General features: G+C 39.5%; 1 protein-coding gene across 1 annotated transcript in view; it reads left to right on the top strand.

Moving 5' to 3' along the window:
* LOC140238367 (guanine deaminase-like) overlaps window positions 1-20,963 on the top strand; it is an 85,329-nt gene that overhangs the window by 50,306 nt on the left and 14,060 nt on the right. Inside the window, exons 9-10 of the mRNA XM_072318300.1 lie at window positions 9,990-10,057; window positions 12,825-12,986. Coding sequence (XP_072174401.1) covers window positions 9,990-10,057; window positions 12,825-12,986 — 230 coding nt within the window. The remainder of the gene's footprint in view (window positions 1-9,989; window positions 10,058-12,824; window positions 12,987-20,963) is intronic.

The following is a 20,963-nucleotide window of genomic DNA, read 5'->3' on the forward strand; positions in this document are numbered from 1 at the left end:
GAGTGACGACTTGAAAGTCGGCGTCAATATTGATACTTCTCGATTACTGATTTCGTTCAAATATAAGAGAATACTTTGAAATATGCTATGAAGTATATCCTGTAATTTTGGTGCGATTTGGTTTAGTGAAATTTGAGATATCTACATGGATAGAACAGTACACAAGCGCCGCCTGCTAGCTAAATTAGGCCTAAGCGTCGTCTGCTACTCGATACGAATTAACGCACGCGTATGCAAGCACTTGTAATCAGTAATAGTGAGAGCACCTGTGACATCATAACATCCGGGCTCGTCAGCTCATTAGCATAATACTCACCTAAAAAGTTCCATTTTTAACATTAAATTACGGACTTAATCGTTATGAAATTTTGATTCTGTTTGCACCGCTGGGTCTTTTAGAATTAAAAGAACAACATATAAAAAAATAAAAAACCGGTAAAATGCCCTTTTAAGACTCACCTTTTAATATCTACATCAGAAAATGTCCCCCTTCAAGGCTCAATCAGAACATTTCTTTTGAATGCCCACCTTATGTACATCAAACTCAGGAAATTTCTCCTTTCAAGACCCTTGTTGCGACACGGATTGTCGCCCCTACACGGATTGTCGCCTCCTGCTCGGGGCGACAATCCGTAACAGGCGTTGGCGGCACGTATTGTCGCCCCCTACACGGATTGTCGCCTGGCGACAATCCGTGTAGGGGGCTGGCGGCACGGATTGTCGCCCGCCCTCGAAGCACATTTTGCTGGGTAATATCGTTCTGGACATAATCATTGAAATACTAACACATAACTTACATGGCTACATCAATGCAAACATGCTATGTAAAAAGTCATGCGCCAGCATGTTTGTTTGTTGTTAATGTTATTATCATTGTTGTTTATAATGTTAACGCCCTCCGGTGGGCAATCGTGTTAAGCGTCTTGGCTGCGGTAATAAATCTACACCACAACCGTACCTGGGATCGTCCGGTGTTTTCTTCTCGTAATGGCGTGGTGGCATCGTTTGGGATCCGAATCTTAGGCCCGATTTAACGTCCACAGGAATCCGAACGGGGAGAGATCTCGCTCGACATAAAAGGGGCCGGACGTTCAGCAAAAGCGCTGTGATAGTTCCAGGTACTGATTTCACCTTTGTGTGTGTAGTCCCATACATACACATTGAAAATGTGTGATGCATCAACGCAGCGATGCGCCGCAGCGGCCAAGTCCAAGGCACCCGCACCCGCACCGACATATCGGTGCCCCGTGACTACTGTCGGAACCACGGCAGCTGACACATTGTGCACAACCCCCTACTTCCCCGGAACTGTTGGTCTCTACCCTCCCGTGGAGGTCGACGTCCACTTGAGAAGTGGTACACCACTGAACATCATCAGAGTGTCAATGGCAGAGAAGTTGGAGTTGGATATTGTGGTTGATTCATATGGATATGATGATCACTTAATTCATGATTACTGGTCTATTGGAGATAGTCTCAAGCTGCCTGATAGTCTCATGCTGACAAAGATAGTAGGCCTGACCTGCTTCTCTATTTATTGTAATGGCTTACAGATGTTGTTTGATGCCATCGTCGTGAGTGATGACAACACAGATAAGGACATAATTGGCAGCGCCCCCTTCATGGAAACAAACGACATCTCAGTGCGCCCCTCAAAGCATGAAGTCACATTCAGCGATGACTCTGTGTTCACATACAATTGGCATTGTGATTATCCTCCTTCCTGTCAGCCTATTCATTCAAGTGACTATGATAACCAGCATCAATCTGTTTGCAAAGCAGCTGACAGCACGCCTGATTCCAGTCACCTTCAGCTTTTAGCTCAGTGTGAGTCTAGCTCTTGCACCGAGCGTTTGCCTGCCGCCCATGCTGGACTTCTACATACAGAGCAGGAACACCACCTTGAGTATGGACTTAGCTCTGATGACTGTCACCATCCTGTCAATTGTGATCCTCATTGCCCTACTACTACATCCCCGTCCGGCTCCCAGCTGGAAGGCGTGAATGACCCTCCACCCTTGGCTGCTACGTGCCCAGCCTTGCCAACGCACACCTCATCAATCCCATGCTCTGGCACCCCATCGCCATCTGCTGTCATGATAGACATCGCACAGACTCCCCAAGACAGAGAAGGCCCTGCCCATGCACATGGTCCACCCCCTGAGGCTGAAGCCATGGACGTTGGTCTCCCAACAGCGATGCAATACCCCGGTAGTGCCCGCGTGGGTGCACCTGACCCCAAGCTAAGGGTGCCCTTCAATGTTGTCCCTAGCACTTCCTGTCACAATGGTGATGTCTGCTCCCTGACCGCTGTACGGGATACCTCTGATGCCCATCTTGGTCCTGTATTGCTATATCCTTTGTGTACCAGCACCAGCAGTTTCCCTCCTGACAGCTCGACTGATGTGCACCACATGTCACCCATGGGGTGGGATACGCCTCCCCAGCCGTGGCCTGATGATGTTCTCGAGCATTGTCCTCTCGTCACTAGCCAAGTTTTGGTACAGCCAGTCCCTGCCCTTTCTGCTCCTGCCCCCTACCTTGCGTATGATGACAACCATCCCCCTGATGGTTCCAGCCGGCCACCGTCCACCATCCCCTTACGGGCAGTACAAGCTCCTTCCCTCTGGATGAGTTTGTTGCTCCTTTCCTGTTCCCATTCGCGCCCCCCTGATGCCAGCAGCCCACTGATGTCCTACATGCTCCATGCGGCTTCTTTGGCCCACACCCTGATGACTCCCTACCCCAAGTCATGCCCCTCTTCTATCTGTGCTGCCTATGCACCTGGATAGTGTGGCCCATTTTGTTTTGTGTATATTGAGTATAGACAATAGACTTTGATGGACATGTTAATCATGCAGTAACTCATTCTTTTGTGTTTTTATGTACAGATGAATAAGATGTTTAACATGCCTTTTTATCGGGTATACATGTACGATTGTATTTCATTCTTTCTAAACATTTACGGTTGTTGGTTTGTTTGTTTTTTCATCAGAAAGTAAATGTAATGTTTCAGTTGTCAGTATTTGTACCAGGTGTACCCTCTTTTTATAGATACACGTCTTCCTGATTATTTTTGTGTTTTCATTAAAAAAAACAAACAAACAAAGACAAGAGAGAGAATAGATACAATTGTACTGTTCTGCTGTTTATCAGTAATGTCCTCAGCTTATTGTTTGCTTTTCACCAATGTAGTTGGTGTACTCATGTGTTATGATCGCTTTCATTGCTGCAATGCAAGTTTGTCCCTGTCCTACTCAAGCCTTTGGACTCTGTCCTCTTTGTACATACATGTATGTAAGTGTGTTGTGTTCTTAGAGGGTTCTCTATCTTTTATAAGATGTGTGGTTTTACATCATTGGGTAAAGCCAATTTCATTTCTCTGTTTTGGATGGGAAACCAAATCTGTTTTTATACTTCTTACACTTTACCCTCATTCGGGTATTTGTACTTTCTGTTCAAATTTGAGATCTGAGTGATTCCTCATATGGGATTTTTTACATAGGTATTATGCAGATCTTTATAATTATTTTGATCTGCAAGATCTGTATAATACTTGTTTTAGTTTCAGATTATACAGGTTTTATACCTCTTGTCGATAAAGTATTGTGTATATTATGATTTATTATTGCCTCTTCTGTTGCTGTAACTTGATTATTACCCAACAGATTTCATTCAGACTTGCTAGGGAGAAGTATGGGTGATCATTCCACATGAAGGACACAACAGTTTGTGGTAATGGCGCCCTCAGTGTTCCAACTTTGGATGCCAATGCTTACTTCTTGTGTGTGCTCTATCAGCCACATTTTTTATAAGATTTTTTTTTCAAATTTGGTAAAAAGGTGCTTTATAGTGAAATGAAGATGCTCATATTTTTTTGGTGGTGGCACCTTCGTTTGTTCTGTCTTTATACATGAAAAGGTAAATTCTACAGGGTCCGCTTGTGTGTGCGACCCTACCTTGTTTCTTGACTGATCTTTTAAAAAATGTTTTATGTACATGTATCTTAGTCAAATTTATACACCTACATCTATTTGGATTTTATTGTATCCTGCAACAGTTGCCATGTACAAAATTGTGGCCTACAAAGTAATCCAGATGGAGTATGGGAGATGGGTTCGGGGGATACATGTGCTCGATTGCGAGTGCTTCTAGTTTACAATTTGCAGTGAACAGAAAGAAGTGATCTGGGCAGCACTTGTTACATAAATATGCTCTGTGTTTGATATTACTTGTAATTGCATTCCAAATGTTATATGCATAATTTTGAAGATAATATCTATGCAACAGTCAAGTAAGTCACTGTTTGAGTGTAGATTTTTAGGTTTGGTTTTTTAAAACAATCCTTATGTTACAGTTTGCTAAAGTCACCCATTATTTGGTTTGATATATGAGTATAGTTATAGACCCTGTGTTTATGCTTGTCCAGCATTCCCACGTGTGACTCTGTGTTTTTACTAACAGTATACCATGCTGTAGTAGAAGTATAAAGTAGTTATTGCAAATTTTTTATATGCATAAGTATTGTATCATTTATGCAGGGAGCTGTCTGTGTATAATTGCTTAATGAAGTGATTTTGATGTGTATTATGGGTAATATGAAGTGCATGCATATGTCATAGCTTCGTGTATTCTTTCCATGCATACGTGTATCATGTTTATTTTTGAAAACTACAAGATGGTGGATTTTAAGTATACTGTGTTTGATTTCACTAGTGTACATGTGTGTCAATGGAGATTTTAGTCTCTACGTACTATGATTTAAAGCGTTAGATAGATATTTTTATAGGGATGGAAGAACACATCGTCTGGCGGTAGTTATGTTCTTTTGTCTCGATTATCACACACTCTCATAAAGGAATTGAAGAGAGAAGGTGGTGAAGATGGTACAATGTATGTACATGTATGTTAAATGATGGTGTGGTACAGTTGTTTAATTTTGATACAAAAGTTTAATAGAGTTTGAAGTGATTGTTACAAATTTATTATGATTTATCTTAGTGCTCATGTGTTATGTAAAAGGGCATAAAAGTATTGTAATGTTTGCATATTTGCAGGATAAGTAGATATGTAAGTTATTTGTTGTTTGACCTTTCGTAATACCTGTTTGGGAATGTTATGACTTATGTATGTATATAGGTTCCTTTTTTTCGTTGTTACAAGCTGGTTTTTGACTTGCTCAGCAGTTTGACAGACTTTGATAGTTGATGTGTAACATCAAGCTGACAGTGCCAAAAGAGATGATGCGTTATAAGTGTTACTCAATTGTGACGATATTTTATTAGGTTAAGGGTCAGTTGATGTTATAAATAAAGCTTCCTCTCTTTGTGTTTGAGTAGGATATTTTGCTCCATTTTATTGGAGGTATAAACTGATGTTGTTTATACAGTGTAGTAGACATGTTGCCAAGAATTACTTAGAATCTTGTTTGACATGCCGAATTGGATTTTCAGAGAGAAGTATTGTATTGAGCTTTGTAAGCAAAGGAGAAAAGAAGTAGTCACGCCAGCATGTTTGTTTGTTGTTAATGTTATTATCATTGTTGTTTATAATGTTAACGCCCTCCGGTGGGCAATCGTGTTAAGCGTCTTGGCTGCGGTAATAAATCTACACCACAACCGTACCTGGGATCGTCCGGTGTTTTCTTCTCGTAATGGCGATGAGGTTTCAAGGAAGTGTGTATGTGCGTGTGTACATGATAGTTTAGTGTCCGTTTGTGCGTGTGTGTGTGTGTGTTTGTGATGGAAGAATGTGTTTATTATGTCAGTTTTTTGCGTATGTGTTTTTTAGCTGCGCGTGGGGAGGGATACCTAGTAAGCTGTTGCTGGCATAAACATTGATATTGATTTTATCAGCAGCTTTGAATTTGATGGGGTTTTTTTTTGGCAGATTTGTATAATTATGAATTCGGAGTGGAGCTTGCGTGCGGGCAGATGCTGCTTTTCTGCATACGGTCCATTATGTCTTATTTATCAACATTGGGAAATCGTTTCATCAGGAAGGAATGTGGTATCGGTTCGGGTGTGCGTCGGTATGTGGGAAGGGGGTTACATTTCGTTATTGCAAAAGTTTGTTACTCTGAAGGCTCATTCGTCCGAAGGCTCATTATTCCGAAGGTTCGTTATTCCGAATTTCATGTTTGGATCTGAACGAACCTCTAGGTATAGGGAATTGTGTGTTTCGGATATTAAAATGAAGCCTCGGAAAAAACGAAACTTCGGAATAACGGAACCTTCGTGTGTGTGTGTGTGTGTGTGTGTGTGTATGTATTTGGGTTGGTGAATGTGGGTGTGGGATGATTTAGGTTTTGTTTAATCAGGGGTTGATGGGTTGGGGATTGGATTTGAAGAAGGATAGTTATAAATGGTATGACAGATGTTGGTAGGATTTAATATTTAGGATAGATGTAGGCCCTAGATTTGTTTCGGATGGGGAGGGGAGGGGGTGGTCGGGTTTTTTAAGACTAATTTCATTCTAGATTCGTGTAATGTATTTGTGTGTTTTTTTTATGTATATGCCCTTGTAAGTAAGAAGGTGTTACATGATCCAAACCAATGTATTCAAGGAATATAGGTTTGGTAGGGCCCTACATGTCAAAACTTTCTCGTGAAGAAATTGTTAGTAGGGTTGGTCTATAATCGAGTTATCTATGTTGAAGTGAGATTATTTGTGGTATAAATTGACAAATGGATTTGTTTCTGTTTCGAATTGCCATTTGTAACTTATTTTTTCATGTTACACCCAGAATGAGTCGATTTATGAATGATTTGAATGAAATCAATGAATATCAAGGAAAAAAGTGTTGAGTTGGTTTATTTGCATTATGAGGATTTGTTTGAGTGTTTGTTGGTGTTTGTTTGTATTACGTATGTATTAGCGGTGTGCAATGGCAGTTCGTTTGTGCTAAAATCAACTAACGATTGACAAATTTTTTACGGCGTGTGGAAATTATTCGCTCATGCTTAAAGCATGCCAAACCTATTCTGGGACAAAGAATAGTGGTATGGACGTTCTAGTTTATACGACTGATGGAAGAAAATGACTGCAGTGAAAAATGAACAAAGACAAATAACATTTGGGGAGGGTACCTCCCTCGTATGTATTTTCTCTCGGTCTCTCTCTCGCCTAGCCTGCCTCACCGCTGATACTGGTTCACACACCCATACTATTTTTAGATCAACGCTGGTGTGAATTTTTTAAACACATGCTCATACACTCTGAAGGCGTTTGTATTGCCACAGTAGCGCCGCTATATTCCACATACACACGTAAGCATACAGGCACACGTAGACACACAGACAAACAAACCATTACCACTATGACCACCACACATGCACAGTTTCTACATATTGTATTATTATACTCCAAACACACACACATACACACATTTACACACACACACACACACACACACACACAACAAATCATACACATCACATATCATGCAGCTCACAATACACACACACACACACGCGCACACATGCACACCCACCCACACACACACACACACACACACACACACATACGCATAACTTACCAGTCATACCCATCCCACCAAAGCTTAACACCGGAGGAACCACCCCGAGCCCGGGGCGACAATCTGTGACGGGGCAACAATCCGTGTCGCAACAATTTTTTTGCCAACACGGATTGTCGCCTTCGAGGTCAAAAACTGGGAACTGCACAAGCGTCACGGATTGTCGCCAGGCGACAATCCGTGTAGGGGGCGACAATCCGTGTAGGGGCGACAATCCGTGTCGCAACAACCCTTCTTAACTACATCAGAAAATGTCCTCCTTCAAGATTTTTCCTACAAGCTTGTTTCTATAAAAAAAAAAAGATAAAAATCTTTGCTACAAAGCTCTTCCTAACTATGCCAGAAAATTACCCTACCTCGAAGCTTTCTGTATCTACATCAGAAAATGTTCTCCTTCAAGATTATGCCTCTCTAAATCAGAAAATGTGCTCCTTCAAGATTATGCCTCTCTAAATCAGAAAATGTGCTCTTTCAAGATTATGCCTCTCTAAATCAGAAAATGTTCTCCTTCAAGATTATGCCTCTCTAAATCAGAAAATGTGCTCCTTCAAGATTATGCCTCTCTAAATCAGAAAATGTTCTCCTTCAAGATTATGCCTCTCTAAATCAGAAAATGTGCTCCTTCAAGATTATGCCTCTCTAAATCAGAAAATGTGCTCCTTCAAGATTATGCCTCTCTAAATCAGAAAATGTTCTCCTTCAAGATTATGCCTCTCTAAATCAGAAAATGTTCTCCTTCAAGATTATGCCTCTCTAAATCAGAAAATGTGCTCCTTCAAGATTATGCCTCTCTAAATCAGAAAATGTTCTCCTTCAAGATTATGCCTCTCTAAATCAGAAAATGTGCTCCTTCAAGATTATGCCTCTCTAAATCAGAAAATGTGCTCCTTCAAGATTATGCCTCTCTAAATCAGAAAATGTGCTCCTTCAAGATTATGCCTCTCTAAATCAGAAAATGTTCTCCTTCAAGATTATGCCTCTCTAAATCAGAAAATGTGCTCCTTCAAGATTATGCCTCTCTAAATCAGAAAATGTTCTCCTTCAAGATTATGCCTCTCTAAATCAGAAAATGTTCTCCTTCAAGATTATGCCTCTCTAAATCAGAAAATGTGCTCCTTCAAGATTATGCCTCTCTAAATCAGAGAATGTGCTCCTTCAAGATTATGCCTCTCTAAATCAGAAAATGTGCTCCTTCAAGGTTATGCCTCTCTAAATCAGAAAATGTGCTCCTTCAAGATTATGCCTCTCTAAATCAGAAAATGTGCTCCTTCAAGATTAAGCCTCTCTAAATCAGAAAATGTGCTCCTTCAAGATTATGCCTCTCTAAATCAGAAAATGTGCTCCTTCAAGATTATGCCTCTCTTAATCAGAAAATCTGCTCCTCCAAGGCTCTTTCTATCTGCACCAGAAAAAAGCAAACAAAAAACAAAAACCCCAAAATCACAGAAATTCCACACAATCAAAACATAGAATAGTTTTACAGTCATGTACCAAGCCAAAACGTTCACTGTACTTTTATTTTTGAGCTATTTTCTTGTCACGCAAAATGCACAAAAATCTCTGATACTGCAAAAATTTTCACTTTTGCAGTATTTTTCTTTTAATCACATGACTAAAAATCAGGAATAACTCAATCTACATTTATGTCCACCACAAAAGCACTAATATGGTCTTAGTTCAATGACAAAGTATTGCATTGCCATTTTCCCTTTTTGCAAGCAGTCTCACAAATTTTTCTTTATATTTTATTTTTTGATTACAAATGAATGCTTCCTCCTTGAATCTATTTTCTCATTACAAATGACATGATGGGACATTTGGCAAGTTTACAAAATCATCAGAGCAATCTGCCATGGTCAAAGCTGCTCCAGTTCTTACGAATTGCATCAATTAGCAAGTATATACAACTCATATCATACATAGAAGTATACATATTGTTTTCCTGTTTCTATGAATCAAACTGACTTCTTACCAGCATTCTTGCTGTACAACTGAAGACAGGATACAATGTTAGTTCAGGGCTCACTTTTACATGTACCAGGAAGTTGACTATTACACGTAGTTATTGATGTGTAGCAGGGTTGTATGGATGTAGGAAGAAGCTCTTTAGAAAACACTATTACTGTTCTTGGCTCTATAAGTTCTTCTTTCAGTGAATGTATGCCTTTCCATGAAAGCAGTTTACACTATTGATATCTGAGCACATGAAAAAGTCTGTGTTTTGGCTTCATTCTTGTACAGTAGGTAATGGTTGCATCTGATGTTCAGCCTGACTCATTGGACAATGTACAGATGCATCCTGCCATTATTATCTAAGTCTTCCATGTACAGTGTAATTACTAAGTCCATTAATCTCATATTACATATAGAAGAAGCCAAGATGGTTGAAAGTGGTAAAAATAAATTAGTTCAAGTAATGCATTTTTCACCCTTCATTTCAAATATGACACAGGTTGCGAAGCGGAGTCATGGACAGCAGGAAAATGATTGATCATGGAGTGAAAGTAGGCCTTGGAACAGGTTAGCAAGCTCTTTTTCGGTTGACTTTTTGAGAAGGTGTTGGCAGGAGACATGAAACTTAAACAAGAGCTACATTTTGTGACCAATATTATATATATTTATATATATAGTATTATACATAAATACATTCCCTGTTTGGCATTTTTCTGTAATACATTGTTTTGTTTTGGGGTTTTTTTTTTTCCTAGGCACTGAACTCTCCAATCATACAGTATGTAATCTCTATTACTCTTTCAGTGAAATACTGTCATAATGATCAAAACTGGCCATGTGATGGGCTAAATATTCAACAGTATCTTCTGAGACCTTCCCCTAATCAGTGTACTCATTTTCTCTCCTAGTCCTTCCTCTATTTATATCCACATCAGTTCATGTATCTGCATCCATTCCTTCTTTTCCTAGTAATCTAGTATCCAGCCTTATGAATGCAGCAGTCATGTACCAATGATACTTAAACAAACAGGAAATTGTGTTTTTAGCAGGTTTCCTTGAACACTTTTTGTATGTAGTGTGATTAGTTGTGTCATAAAGAGTTCCCTTTTCATCTCTTAAAACCCCCGTATGCACTCTTCACTTTCCACTCTAGTAACTTTAGAAAGAATGATGCTTCTGCTTTGAAAGTTGGCATTAATCATGGACAGAATGTGTTGATTAAGTATGCTCAATTTCAGCTTAATCACATTATCCCTTCATTGTTGTTGCTCTTGAGGTTTACATTGTTTTGTTTTTTTTCCCATTCATCGCACAGCTAGCACGGCTTAGTAGAAAGATTAACCCATTGAGGATGGACTGATTTTGCTACATCACGTATTTCCCATTGACACCTGCCCTAGTATACTTGAGACTTGTCCTCAACGGGTTAAGCGCCTGAATAGACCCTATACTTCAGAGCCGCTTTTCTCAGTTCACACTTTGCCGGAGTGTTTGCTTTCTTTCCAATATTTAGATAGGTTAAGAAAGTCCATAATTTGAATCGAGTTTAATATATCTCATTTTACAGCTCATAGTCTGCCCTTTCAGAATCTGTCCTTAACCATAAATCCATGTCCGGCAACTTTTTGTTGGTTTTGTGATGCAAAGTCACAAATGATTGTCTGTTAGCAAAATAACTCAAAAAATTGTGAACGGATTTGAATGAAATGTACAGGTAAAGTTGATAATGACGCAAGAAACAGATAATTACATTTTGGTAGTTACACTGTATGTGGGAATTTTTAATGAATTTTTGAAGGTATTCTTTTTTCTTTTGACAAATAGGGTCAATGAACTTGGGAATTCAAGCTGGGTATATTTAAGATTTGCATACGCGCATGCATGCTGTGCTCTAGGCGCCAAGCAGTGGGAAAGCTGATGAGGTAAACACAAGGCTCCTTCATCTTGTTGTTTTGTTTGTTTGTTTTTTCCAGGGGAGAGGAGAATTTGTGCAATTATGGCACGTGTGTATGAGTGGAAAATCAGCTACTTGGCGGAGGTCTGCATTCTCTTTGAATAGTGCTTTTCTAGTTGATACTGTAGACACGATAATTCAAGAGATTGTGAGCATTGAATGTACATTCAAGTACTGTATCTGTACCAATAAAACACACAAACAGCTAGATAAGATTCACAGATACCTTGGTCATGCTACAGAAACTTCATTGACAAAGTGTGTTTAAAGCAAAGAGAGATTTTAAAACAAAAATCTTCCTTACGCTAGCAGTCCCATATGAAACTTGAGAAGCACTGTGAAAGTGCAGACCTCCGACAGGAGGTCATTTCAACTAATGATCTTGTTCTTCCATAGAGATAGTGACCCATATGTACATGCACACTGAAAATCGTCCGATTCCCCAAGATAGAAGCTTTTTGTTACATCATCGACTTTCAGCTGCGCAGCGCACATCGCCCTAACAGAAACTACAGCACGCACTTTAGTGCGCATATACAAAAACCTCAAAAAAATGTGTAGCTTGAACCTCGAAGATCATTGACCGTACCTGCTAAAATATCGAAAATCCTTCATAAATCAATAAAAATTCCCACATCACTACCAAAATTTAATCATCTGTTCTTTGTGTCATTCTCAACCTTTCCTGTAAGTTTCATCAAAATCCATTCACAACTTTTTTAGTTATTTTGCACACGGACAAATTAACCAACAAATGAACAAACCATCACGAAAACATAACCTCCTCTCTTGGCGGAGGTAACTACCAATCACCAATTGCTGATGCATTTCTACTATTAAAAAAAAAAAAGAATATACAGTTCGACCTCGATTATCCGGCCTCCTTTTATCCGGAAATCTCTATTATCCGGACGCCTTCACGCAAAGAAGGACCTTTTTTTTCATCTAAAAATTGAGAAAAAACAGTGACTATAAACTCAATTAAAACTTCTACAAAACTCACATGATTTACCTACAATATTCCCGACAGAACTAACATAAATTCACACCACATTATCATCGTAAAAGAAGGGACTGCAATTTTGCGCAGGCTAGCATACAAGTACATTACACCACCGTTGCGGGGTACACTACAACGTACCTGCCTCGCTGCCAGTGCACTTGGACAGCAGCTTGGACGGCAGCTATATACATTAACATTGTGTCTCCCATATCCGGCCAATTCGCTTATCCAGATGAGTGCCGGTCCCGACATGGTCGGATAATCGGGGTCGAACTGTACACCTGTATCTCCTGTGCTAGTGTGTTTATTGATTGATTTGACAAAATCACTGGTCTATAGTTTCCTTAATTGCAAAGCTCTTTCTTCCCTCTTTTTAGATGTTTCTGGCGGTTACAGTCCTTCAATGTTGAACGCCATTCAAAATTGTGTCACAGCATCTAACACCATAAGTATCATGGAGCAGCTGAATCAGAGGAAAAATTATCAACACTTACAGTTTGCAGAGGCCTTCAAATTGGCAACACTTGGTGGCTGTGAAGGTGAGTCTGATAAACAGAAATGATGGTATAATTCATAAATCTCTCAACATCCTAAAAAAGAAATATCAAAGCCTCCCTGAATTTGAAAATAAGTATAGTATGCAAGCACCTCCCTGAAAGCTTTCTGAATCTTCTTTAGAACCAGAACTGTTAGAGCTAAGTTTAATAGTGTTTTGAGGAATGACATTGGTGATTATAGAATACAATTGTAAGTCAAGAAAATCTGGCAGTCTCATTGGTTGAGAGGTGTCTGTGGAGTCTTATTGGCAGCACGTCACCTCACTGACAGTAGCCACTGTAAACATGTGAACACACACTTGTAGCAAGATTTCACACTCTCAATAAGAGACACCTATGGGTATATCTGAAAAAGCTCTGATAAATGCTTAATGCTTTCAAGTAATTATCAAGTCGAGTAGATCTGTAGATTCCATATTTAAAAAAAAAATCCCATGATTATACAGTCTTCCAGCTATGTTAGATTTAAATGCCATGTTACTTCTAATTTTGTCCTTTGTCATACATTCAAAACAGCTAATATCACCATCATTTCAGCTCAACACCTCAGCAAACAAATTACAATGTACAGACTTTACCAGCACGTCAGTAGTTAAAAAAAAAAAACACACACACACACACGGTTAACAAATGGCACAAGGCGAAATAGCAAAATGTCCTGCTGAATATTGCAGCAGAATGGGAGAATTACCAAAATGAAAGTAAACAAACGCACTTGAAAAAAAAAATCACTTAAGACGTACATTGTTCTTCACAGAAATATAAAGCGAAAAGATGAAGTTACAAAGAAGGAGAGAAATTTACCCCGTCCCCCTTCATAGACATGCATGCCTGAGTACACTATAGGCATCAATCAAACCAGACAGTTTGGGGGGACTTTTTTTCTTTCTTTCTTTCTTTCTTTTTTTGTTCTTTTTTTTTTTTTTTGGGGGGGGGGGGGGGGGTCACAGTCCCCGAAAAGTTGGGCAAGGCTTTATGTACATAGCTGATGAGCAAAACAAGGGTGGGGGATCCCATAACATGCCGGTGTTATCAGACCAGAACTAGCCCTCCCAGCTTGACTGACATGCGGACTGCAATGGTAATAATAATTATAATAGACATCATACATGTATATCAAAATTATGGATGCTAGATGTTTATTTAGCAGAAATTGTTGATATTTAGTTTTGTGATACTGTCATTTGTTGGCAGAAGAAAATGATATGTGACCCTGCACCACAAAACCAACAAAAAGTCGCCAGACATGGATTTTTAGTTTGGGGCAGATTATGAAAGAGCCGACTTTAAAAGCACATGGTCCCGGTGATTTAGTCAAATGCGTATGCGGGCGCACGGCGCAAGTTTCCTATAGAGAGCTACGCTATAGGCTCCCCTTTAGCGCTTACGCTGTGACCCATTCCCCAGTCCGAAGAAGTCCGATCCACTGTAGTCACTGGTCCGATCACCGTTCGGCTCATGATTCAGCTGAAGGGGATGACAGCTTTAGCAAACTTCTTTTGTGATGTCATAATAAGAAGCACAATGATGCACGCACCCTGGCATTATTACAGACTGCGTGATGCGCAGAGAAGACAATGAAGGCGACGTTACCTAGCAACACCTACGCGCTTTACTCTTGATGACAACTCAACTTCGGCAATCTTCATATCAATAGGTATCAGTGCTAACGGTGATAGGCAGTATCATCAACAGCACCCTCTACACAACGGGGACTATGTGCCTTTAAACTTTAAAATGATATATACAATGTAACTCAATTCAAACTGGTTTTCCTAACCTATATACATTTTGGAAAGCAAGCCCACACTCTGGGAAAGTTTGAACTGAGAAAAGATGCACAGTCACATATCATATCAGCAGTGTATCACAGAAAGAATGCATGGAAGATGAAGTTACAGTACTTAGACAGGTGAGCACTAGACCCCTGGGTTCCTTGTTTCTTTCACCATGCATGCCTGGGGATGTAGGCTCAAAGTTTTGCATGTACTGGCTGCTGCCAACCAACCATATCATCATAAGACTTATGATGTTGTATACTTCCAAGTTGCACAAGACCCAAAACAGTGCTTAGGTTCACAAAGTTAATAAATGCAAAATGGATGAAAGAGGTGTTAAAGTAGGAAGTTGTACATCAGAGAGTGATGGAAGGCTGAATTTTATTGACAAAGACATAGGATGAGTTTGCAGATAGCAGATAGAAAGAATTATACATAAGGAGAATGAATGAGATGAGAGAGTGGAAGTGGTTATGGTAAACAGAATATGACCGTGGTCTAACCAACAGCTAATTTGAACCACTCCTCCTAGATGTTCTTATTATTCATAGATGCTACTTTTCTTCTAGCCTCTGTTATAATAGTGGATTTGTCTGCTGTCTAAGTGTTGTCTCCAGTCACAATGCCCGGAAGAAATCAAAGGAAAACCGTAAAACAGAGCGAGAAGGAGGTTGATGAAAGCACTGAAAATCTCAACCCTAACATGGCTACCCCAGCCAGCCATGAAGCCGGAGCTGTCGGCCCAGCTGTGCCAGATGACGTGGACACCGAGCGTGGAGATTTCGACTTTGGTGAGCTCGGCCAAGCCCCATCCACTGCTGCCTTGGCGAGATATCTTAAAGAGGCAATGGCAACATTCCAAAGCGTGCTGGACAAGGCAGTCAGATCAGTGGTTGAGAGTGTTAAGAAGGTGGAAAGGGCACTTGAATTTGAAGGCCTGAGGATCGACGAACTAGAAAAGAAAAACAACGAACTAGAAGGAAGGTTGGTGAAAATGGAGAAGGCCTACTTAGAGGTTCAACAGAAACTTGCACATCAAGAGGTGGAAGTGAACAAGGCAGAAAGGTTCTCCAGGCGGAATAACTGCCGATTCGTTGGCATCCCTGAGTCGCGCAGTGAGGAGGAGGATTGCATTGAGGTAGTGGAGAACATCCTTCGTACCAAATTCAAAGCTGACATTAAAGTGGAGCGTGCCCACCGGGATGGGAAGAAGGGCGATCGACCTCGGCATATTATTTTTAAGACGCTCTCCTACCGGGAGAAGGTTCAGATCATGAAGGCCTCCCGCCAGGCCCTTCAAGAGGAAAAATACTATGTGACCGACGACTTATCCAAGCTCGACCTGGATACTAAAAGGAAGCATGCAAAGGAGGTACAAGAGCTGTACAAGAAAGGAGTTAAGCTTCGTTTCTATGCTGGCCAGTGGAGAGGAAATGGAGGAGCTCCATACTTCGGAGTGTAACTTTAAACTCCTTTCTCTGAAAGCCTAACCAGAGCCTCGATTGTTTTGGCATTGGAGTAATCCCCAAAGAATGGCAGGAATTTGGATGTTGTATGTCTGTGGTTTGCTACTCATGATGGCCTGCTAAACAGTGACTACAACTGTATACTCTCTGTGTATGCAACCTGTTAGGCCATCCAATGCTTTGCCTTTACAGATATTTCCTTTTGTCTATTTTAATTTTGCCTTTGATTTAAGTGATATAATTATGCTTATATAGTGGCCATCTCTTCTTTGTTCTTCTCTGCATTTTTTTTTTTTTTTCACTCATTGCTATATGCTGTCTGCATTTTCAGACATTTTTTTCATTGGAGTGGTTTGCATACAGCCCTGCTACAAAATCATTCAGTTTGTTTTTTTTCTCTTACCTCAGCAGTGTGTGCTCACGTTCTTAATTTTGCTTTGTTTTTGTTTTTGTTTTTTTTTGCTGTTTCACTTCTGTATATATACATGTATTCTCATTTATACATTATCCCCCCTCTTTTCCCATTCTTTCTATTATGTTCCCTATTATTTGTGCCTGTGTTAAAAATGACTGTGCCAAGTCTGCTAGGCAATTTCCCCTCACCATTCAATGAATTTGGATGAGTATACTGTGCAATATAGCACTAACTGTGAATATTATACACCCAGTGAGTTTTACCCTCAAAAAGATAACTCTCAACACACACAGTGTCTAAGTTTTTTGCATTGCAATGCAAGGAGTTTATCCAAGAACTATCACAATATTGAAGTTCTGTTATCTTCACTAAAATATCATTGCTCAATTATAGGCATTTCGGAAACATGGCTTAATGCTAAATCTCCACCCCTTTTTGCACTTGATGGTTACAAGATGATTCGCAAAGACAGGTTGAATGGTAGGGGAGGAGGAGTTTTAATATACGTATCAGAAAATTTATCGTTTAAGCCGAGAAATGATCTCTCTTTTCAAAGTGCAACTGCCGAATGTTTATGTATTGAGGTTGTTCTCCACAAGGGAAAGAATTTCATTGTATGTATCTTGTATAGACCACCTAGCACTGATGTGGTCAACTTTCTCAATGATCTAGAGTCATTCATGTCAACTCTTAATTCAAGTGATAAGTCTGTTTGTTTAATGGGCGATTTCAATATTGATCTGCTTTCAAACAGCCCTAACTCGATCCGCTTTCGGAGTATTCTTGATTCCAATGCGCTTTCTGTAATGATAGACAAACCAACCAGAATCAATGGTCTCTCATCATCATTATTAGACAATATCTTTGTAAAAGCTCCAAGAACCTTTTCACAGTCCGGTTTATTTTACTCTGAAATTTCTGATCATTTACCTGTATTTTGCATACTATATGGTTACCAGTCTCATGCGAATGGGCCAGTGAGAAACGATAAGAAGAGAAAGATCACTGACGAAAAGGTGTCTGGTCTGAAAGCCAGCTTGCTTTCTGAAGATTGGGATGATGTTCTTGCTTGTGAAAATACTGAGACGGCTTTTGATATTTTTTGGGAGAAATTCTACGGGCATTTTGATAAGCACATTCCGTATGAAAAGCCAAAACCTAAGGAACAGGGATTGCATCCTTGGATTACTAGTGGTATACTCCGATCAATAAAAAGAAGAAATGCTCTCTATAAAAGAAGTATAAAGAAACCATCTCTGGAAAACATTGAAAAATACAAAAAATACCGGAATAGATTAACATCAATTATTCGATCCTCTCGTAAACTGTTTTACTCTACACAATTTGAAAAAACTACAGGCAACATTGCCTCCACTTGGAGGGTCATAAAGGGCGCTTTAGGCAATCAAGGCAATACTTCTGCCCCAGAGAAAATCTTAGAAAATGGACAAGAAATTACTTCTCCTGATGACGTTGCAAACTCTTTCAATACCTATTTTGCAAATGTTGGACCTAACCAGGCTAAAAAGATTGATAGGAATTGCTTGAATTTTAGGGAATATCTGAAAGGCCCTTCAGAATTTTCAGTCTTCTTGCAGCCTACTGACTGCATTGAAATTCTTGAAATAGTTACTGCATTCAAATCTAGTCACTCTTGTGGACATGATGAAATAAGTACATATTTATTGAAACAAATCATTGGCTCAATCATCACCCCACTTGTTCATATTTGTAATCTCTCTCTGGTGACTGGAGTATTTCCTTCCTCATTTAAGCTAGCCAAAGTAATCCCTATCCACAAAAAAGATGACAGAATGTTAATCTCGAATTACAGACCAATTTCAATTTTACCTGCCTTTTCTAAAATCTTAGAGAGAATTGTATATAACAGGCTCTATGATTTCTTGGAGAAACATAACTCTCTAAATCCTGAACAATATGGATTTCGGAGGTCTCATTCAACTGACCATGCCCTTTTGAAATTTTATGATTGTGTCTCTCGTGCTCTAGCTGCACGTGAGCATGTTATTGGTGTGTTTATGGATCTTAGTAAGGCATTTGACACACTTGACCATTCGATCCTCCTGTCTAAGCTCTGTCACTATGGTGTAAGGGGTGTGGCTTATCAGTGGTTTTCTAGCTACTTGTCAATGAGAAGACAGTTTACTCACTGCAACTCTGTTAATTCTGACATTCTGTATCTGAAATGTGGTGTTCCACAGGGATCCATTCTAGGCCCACTTTTATTTCTCATCTACATAAATGACATTTGTGATGTTTCAACAATCTTGACCTACACCTTATTTGCAGATGATACCAGTGTTTTCTTATCTCATCGTGATGTTCGAACCCTAGAACTCACTATTAATTCAGAATTACCAAAGCTAACATCATGGTTCAGAAGTAACATACTATCTCTGAATGTGCAGAAGACTAATTTCATTCACTTTAAAGGGAGGAAATGCTCAGGTGCTCAACAAATTAATGTCAATCTAGATGGTACCCGCATTGAAAGGAAAACATGTACAAAGTTCCTTGGCGTATATATTAATGATAAACTTAATTGGAGTGACCATGTGAATCATATCGCTACACCGATATCCCGCAATATTGGTATATTATATAAAGTAAAAAGTTTTGTTTCTGACAAAGTGCTTTTGATGTTATATAACACACTTATCTTACCTTATATTTCGTATTGTAATATTCTGTGGGCAACGTCAAAGAGTTTGACAGATAATATCCTTTTGTTGCAAAAGAAAGCTGTTCGCATATGTACAGGGTCTGGTTTCCTAGAACATACAGACCCATTGTTCTTGAAATTAAAATGTTTAAAAGTAGACGATATACATTTCCTACAGACTGCCCTCTTCATGTTTCGTTCTAAGCAAGACCTATTACCTGTCTCTTTTTCGACAATGTTTCAACTTAACAGTGCAGTTCACTCGTATCCCACGAGACAAGCATCAGATATACATTTAGTGAACCCCGGTACTGCACTAGCCTATAAATCAGTCAGACATAGCGGTCCTGATGTCTGGAATGCGCTACCTCAGCATGTTCGTAATTTACAAAAAATAGTTACTTTCAAAAGGTCGATCAAACATATTCTATTATCAGCTTCACGCTGAACTCCTGGATACTATTAACTATTAAACTTGCTGTGATCATATATTTCCCCTGAAATCAACATTTGAATGGGATTTATGAGAAATTTAATCAATTCAATCAGTATAATTTGCTTATAATGACTTGACACTTTAAACTTTTTCTTGCTCTCTCTTGTCAATGTCCGACAGGACAAATAGGCACCACACATGCATTTCTTCTTTCCCCCTCATGTTCCCATGCTCTCTTTGTAAATACCCCCCCCCCCCAACTCCTATCAAGTATCATTTAAACTATTTGCAAGCATATAAAGATTGTGTGCACAGGGGGTTGTAACGATTCTCAAGCTTTAAGCTTATGTTGCAATTCCTTTGCGTGTTCGTAACCTTGAATAATGTAGCTCTCTTAGTGGAGTTGTATACTATCCTGTAACTGCTTCTTATCAATGTATACTTATTATATATATTCTGTCTTGGCTATATGAGATGTACTTGCATACATTTGTATGCATTCCTATTTTGTGAACACGCATGAAAGCTTGAATAAATAAATAAAATAAATAAATAAAGGAGCTAGTATCTAGAGAAGGTTTGTTAGGAAGATGTAGTGGTTTCAATAAGGGAAGTGATGATTGCAAGTGAAAAGAGGAGCACGCCGAGTGACCCCAGTTTTTACGTAGCTCCTCTTTTCTCCCTTTTCTATGAAATTGCACCTCATAATTTGCCTATTTCAATAACTTTTTGAATGAGTTAGGAGGGTCTGATTTTAACAAACTATTGTAAGCTTAGAGTTGACTCTTTTGAACTATGTTAAAAAGTGGATATTCAATTTCGCCAACTTTTTGTGGGTTTTGAGCAGTGACATATGGAGATTGATATTGTATGTGGATGACTAGGTTTTGTTGAGCAAGACAATGGAGGAATTGAGGGAGAAGTTTCAGAAGTGGAAGGTGGCCTTTGAGAGTAAGGGGCTGAAGGTAAGCCTCAAGAAGACAAAAGTGATGGTGAGAAGATTGGAAGAAGTGTCAGTGAGCATTAGATCCATACGGTGTTTGTGGATAGAGGGAAATGGCAAATTTGATGCTTGATATGTGGGGAATGGACTAATGGCAGATGTACCAAAATGCAGAAGGTGGCCACAAGACTGGCAAGAGATGTATGTGGAAGATACGAGAAGAGAGTTAGATAAAGCT

Source organism: Diadema setosum, chromosome 14 (assembly GCF_964275005.1).
Source record: "Diadema setosum chromosome 14, eeDiaSeto1, whole genome shotgun sequence".
NCBI classification, from domain to species: Eukaryota; Metazoa; Echinodermata; class Echinoidea; order Diadematoida; family Diadematidae; genus Diadema; species Diadema setosum.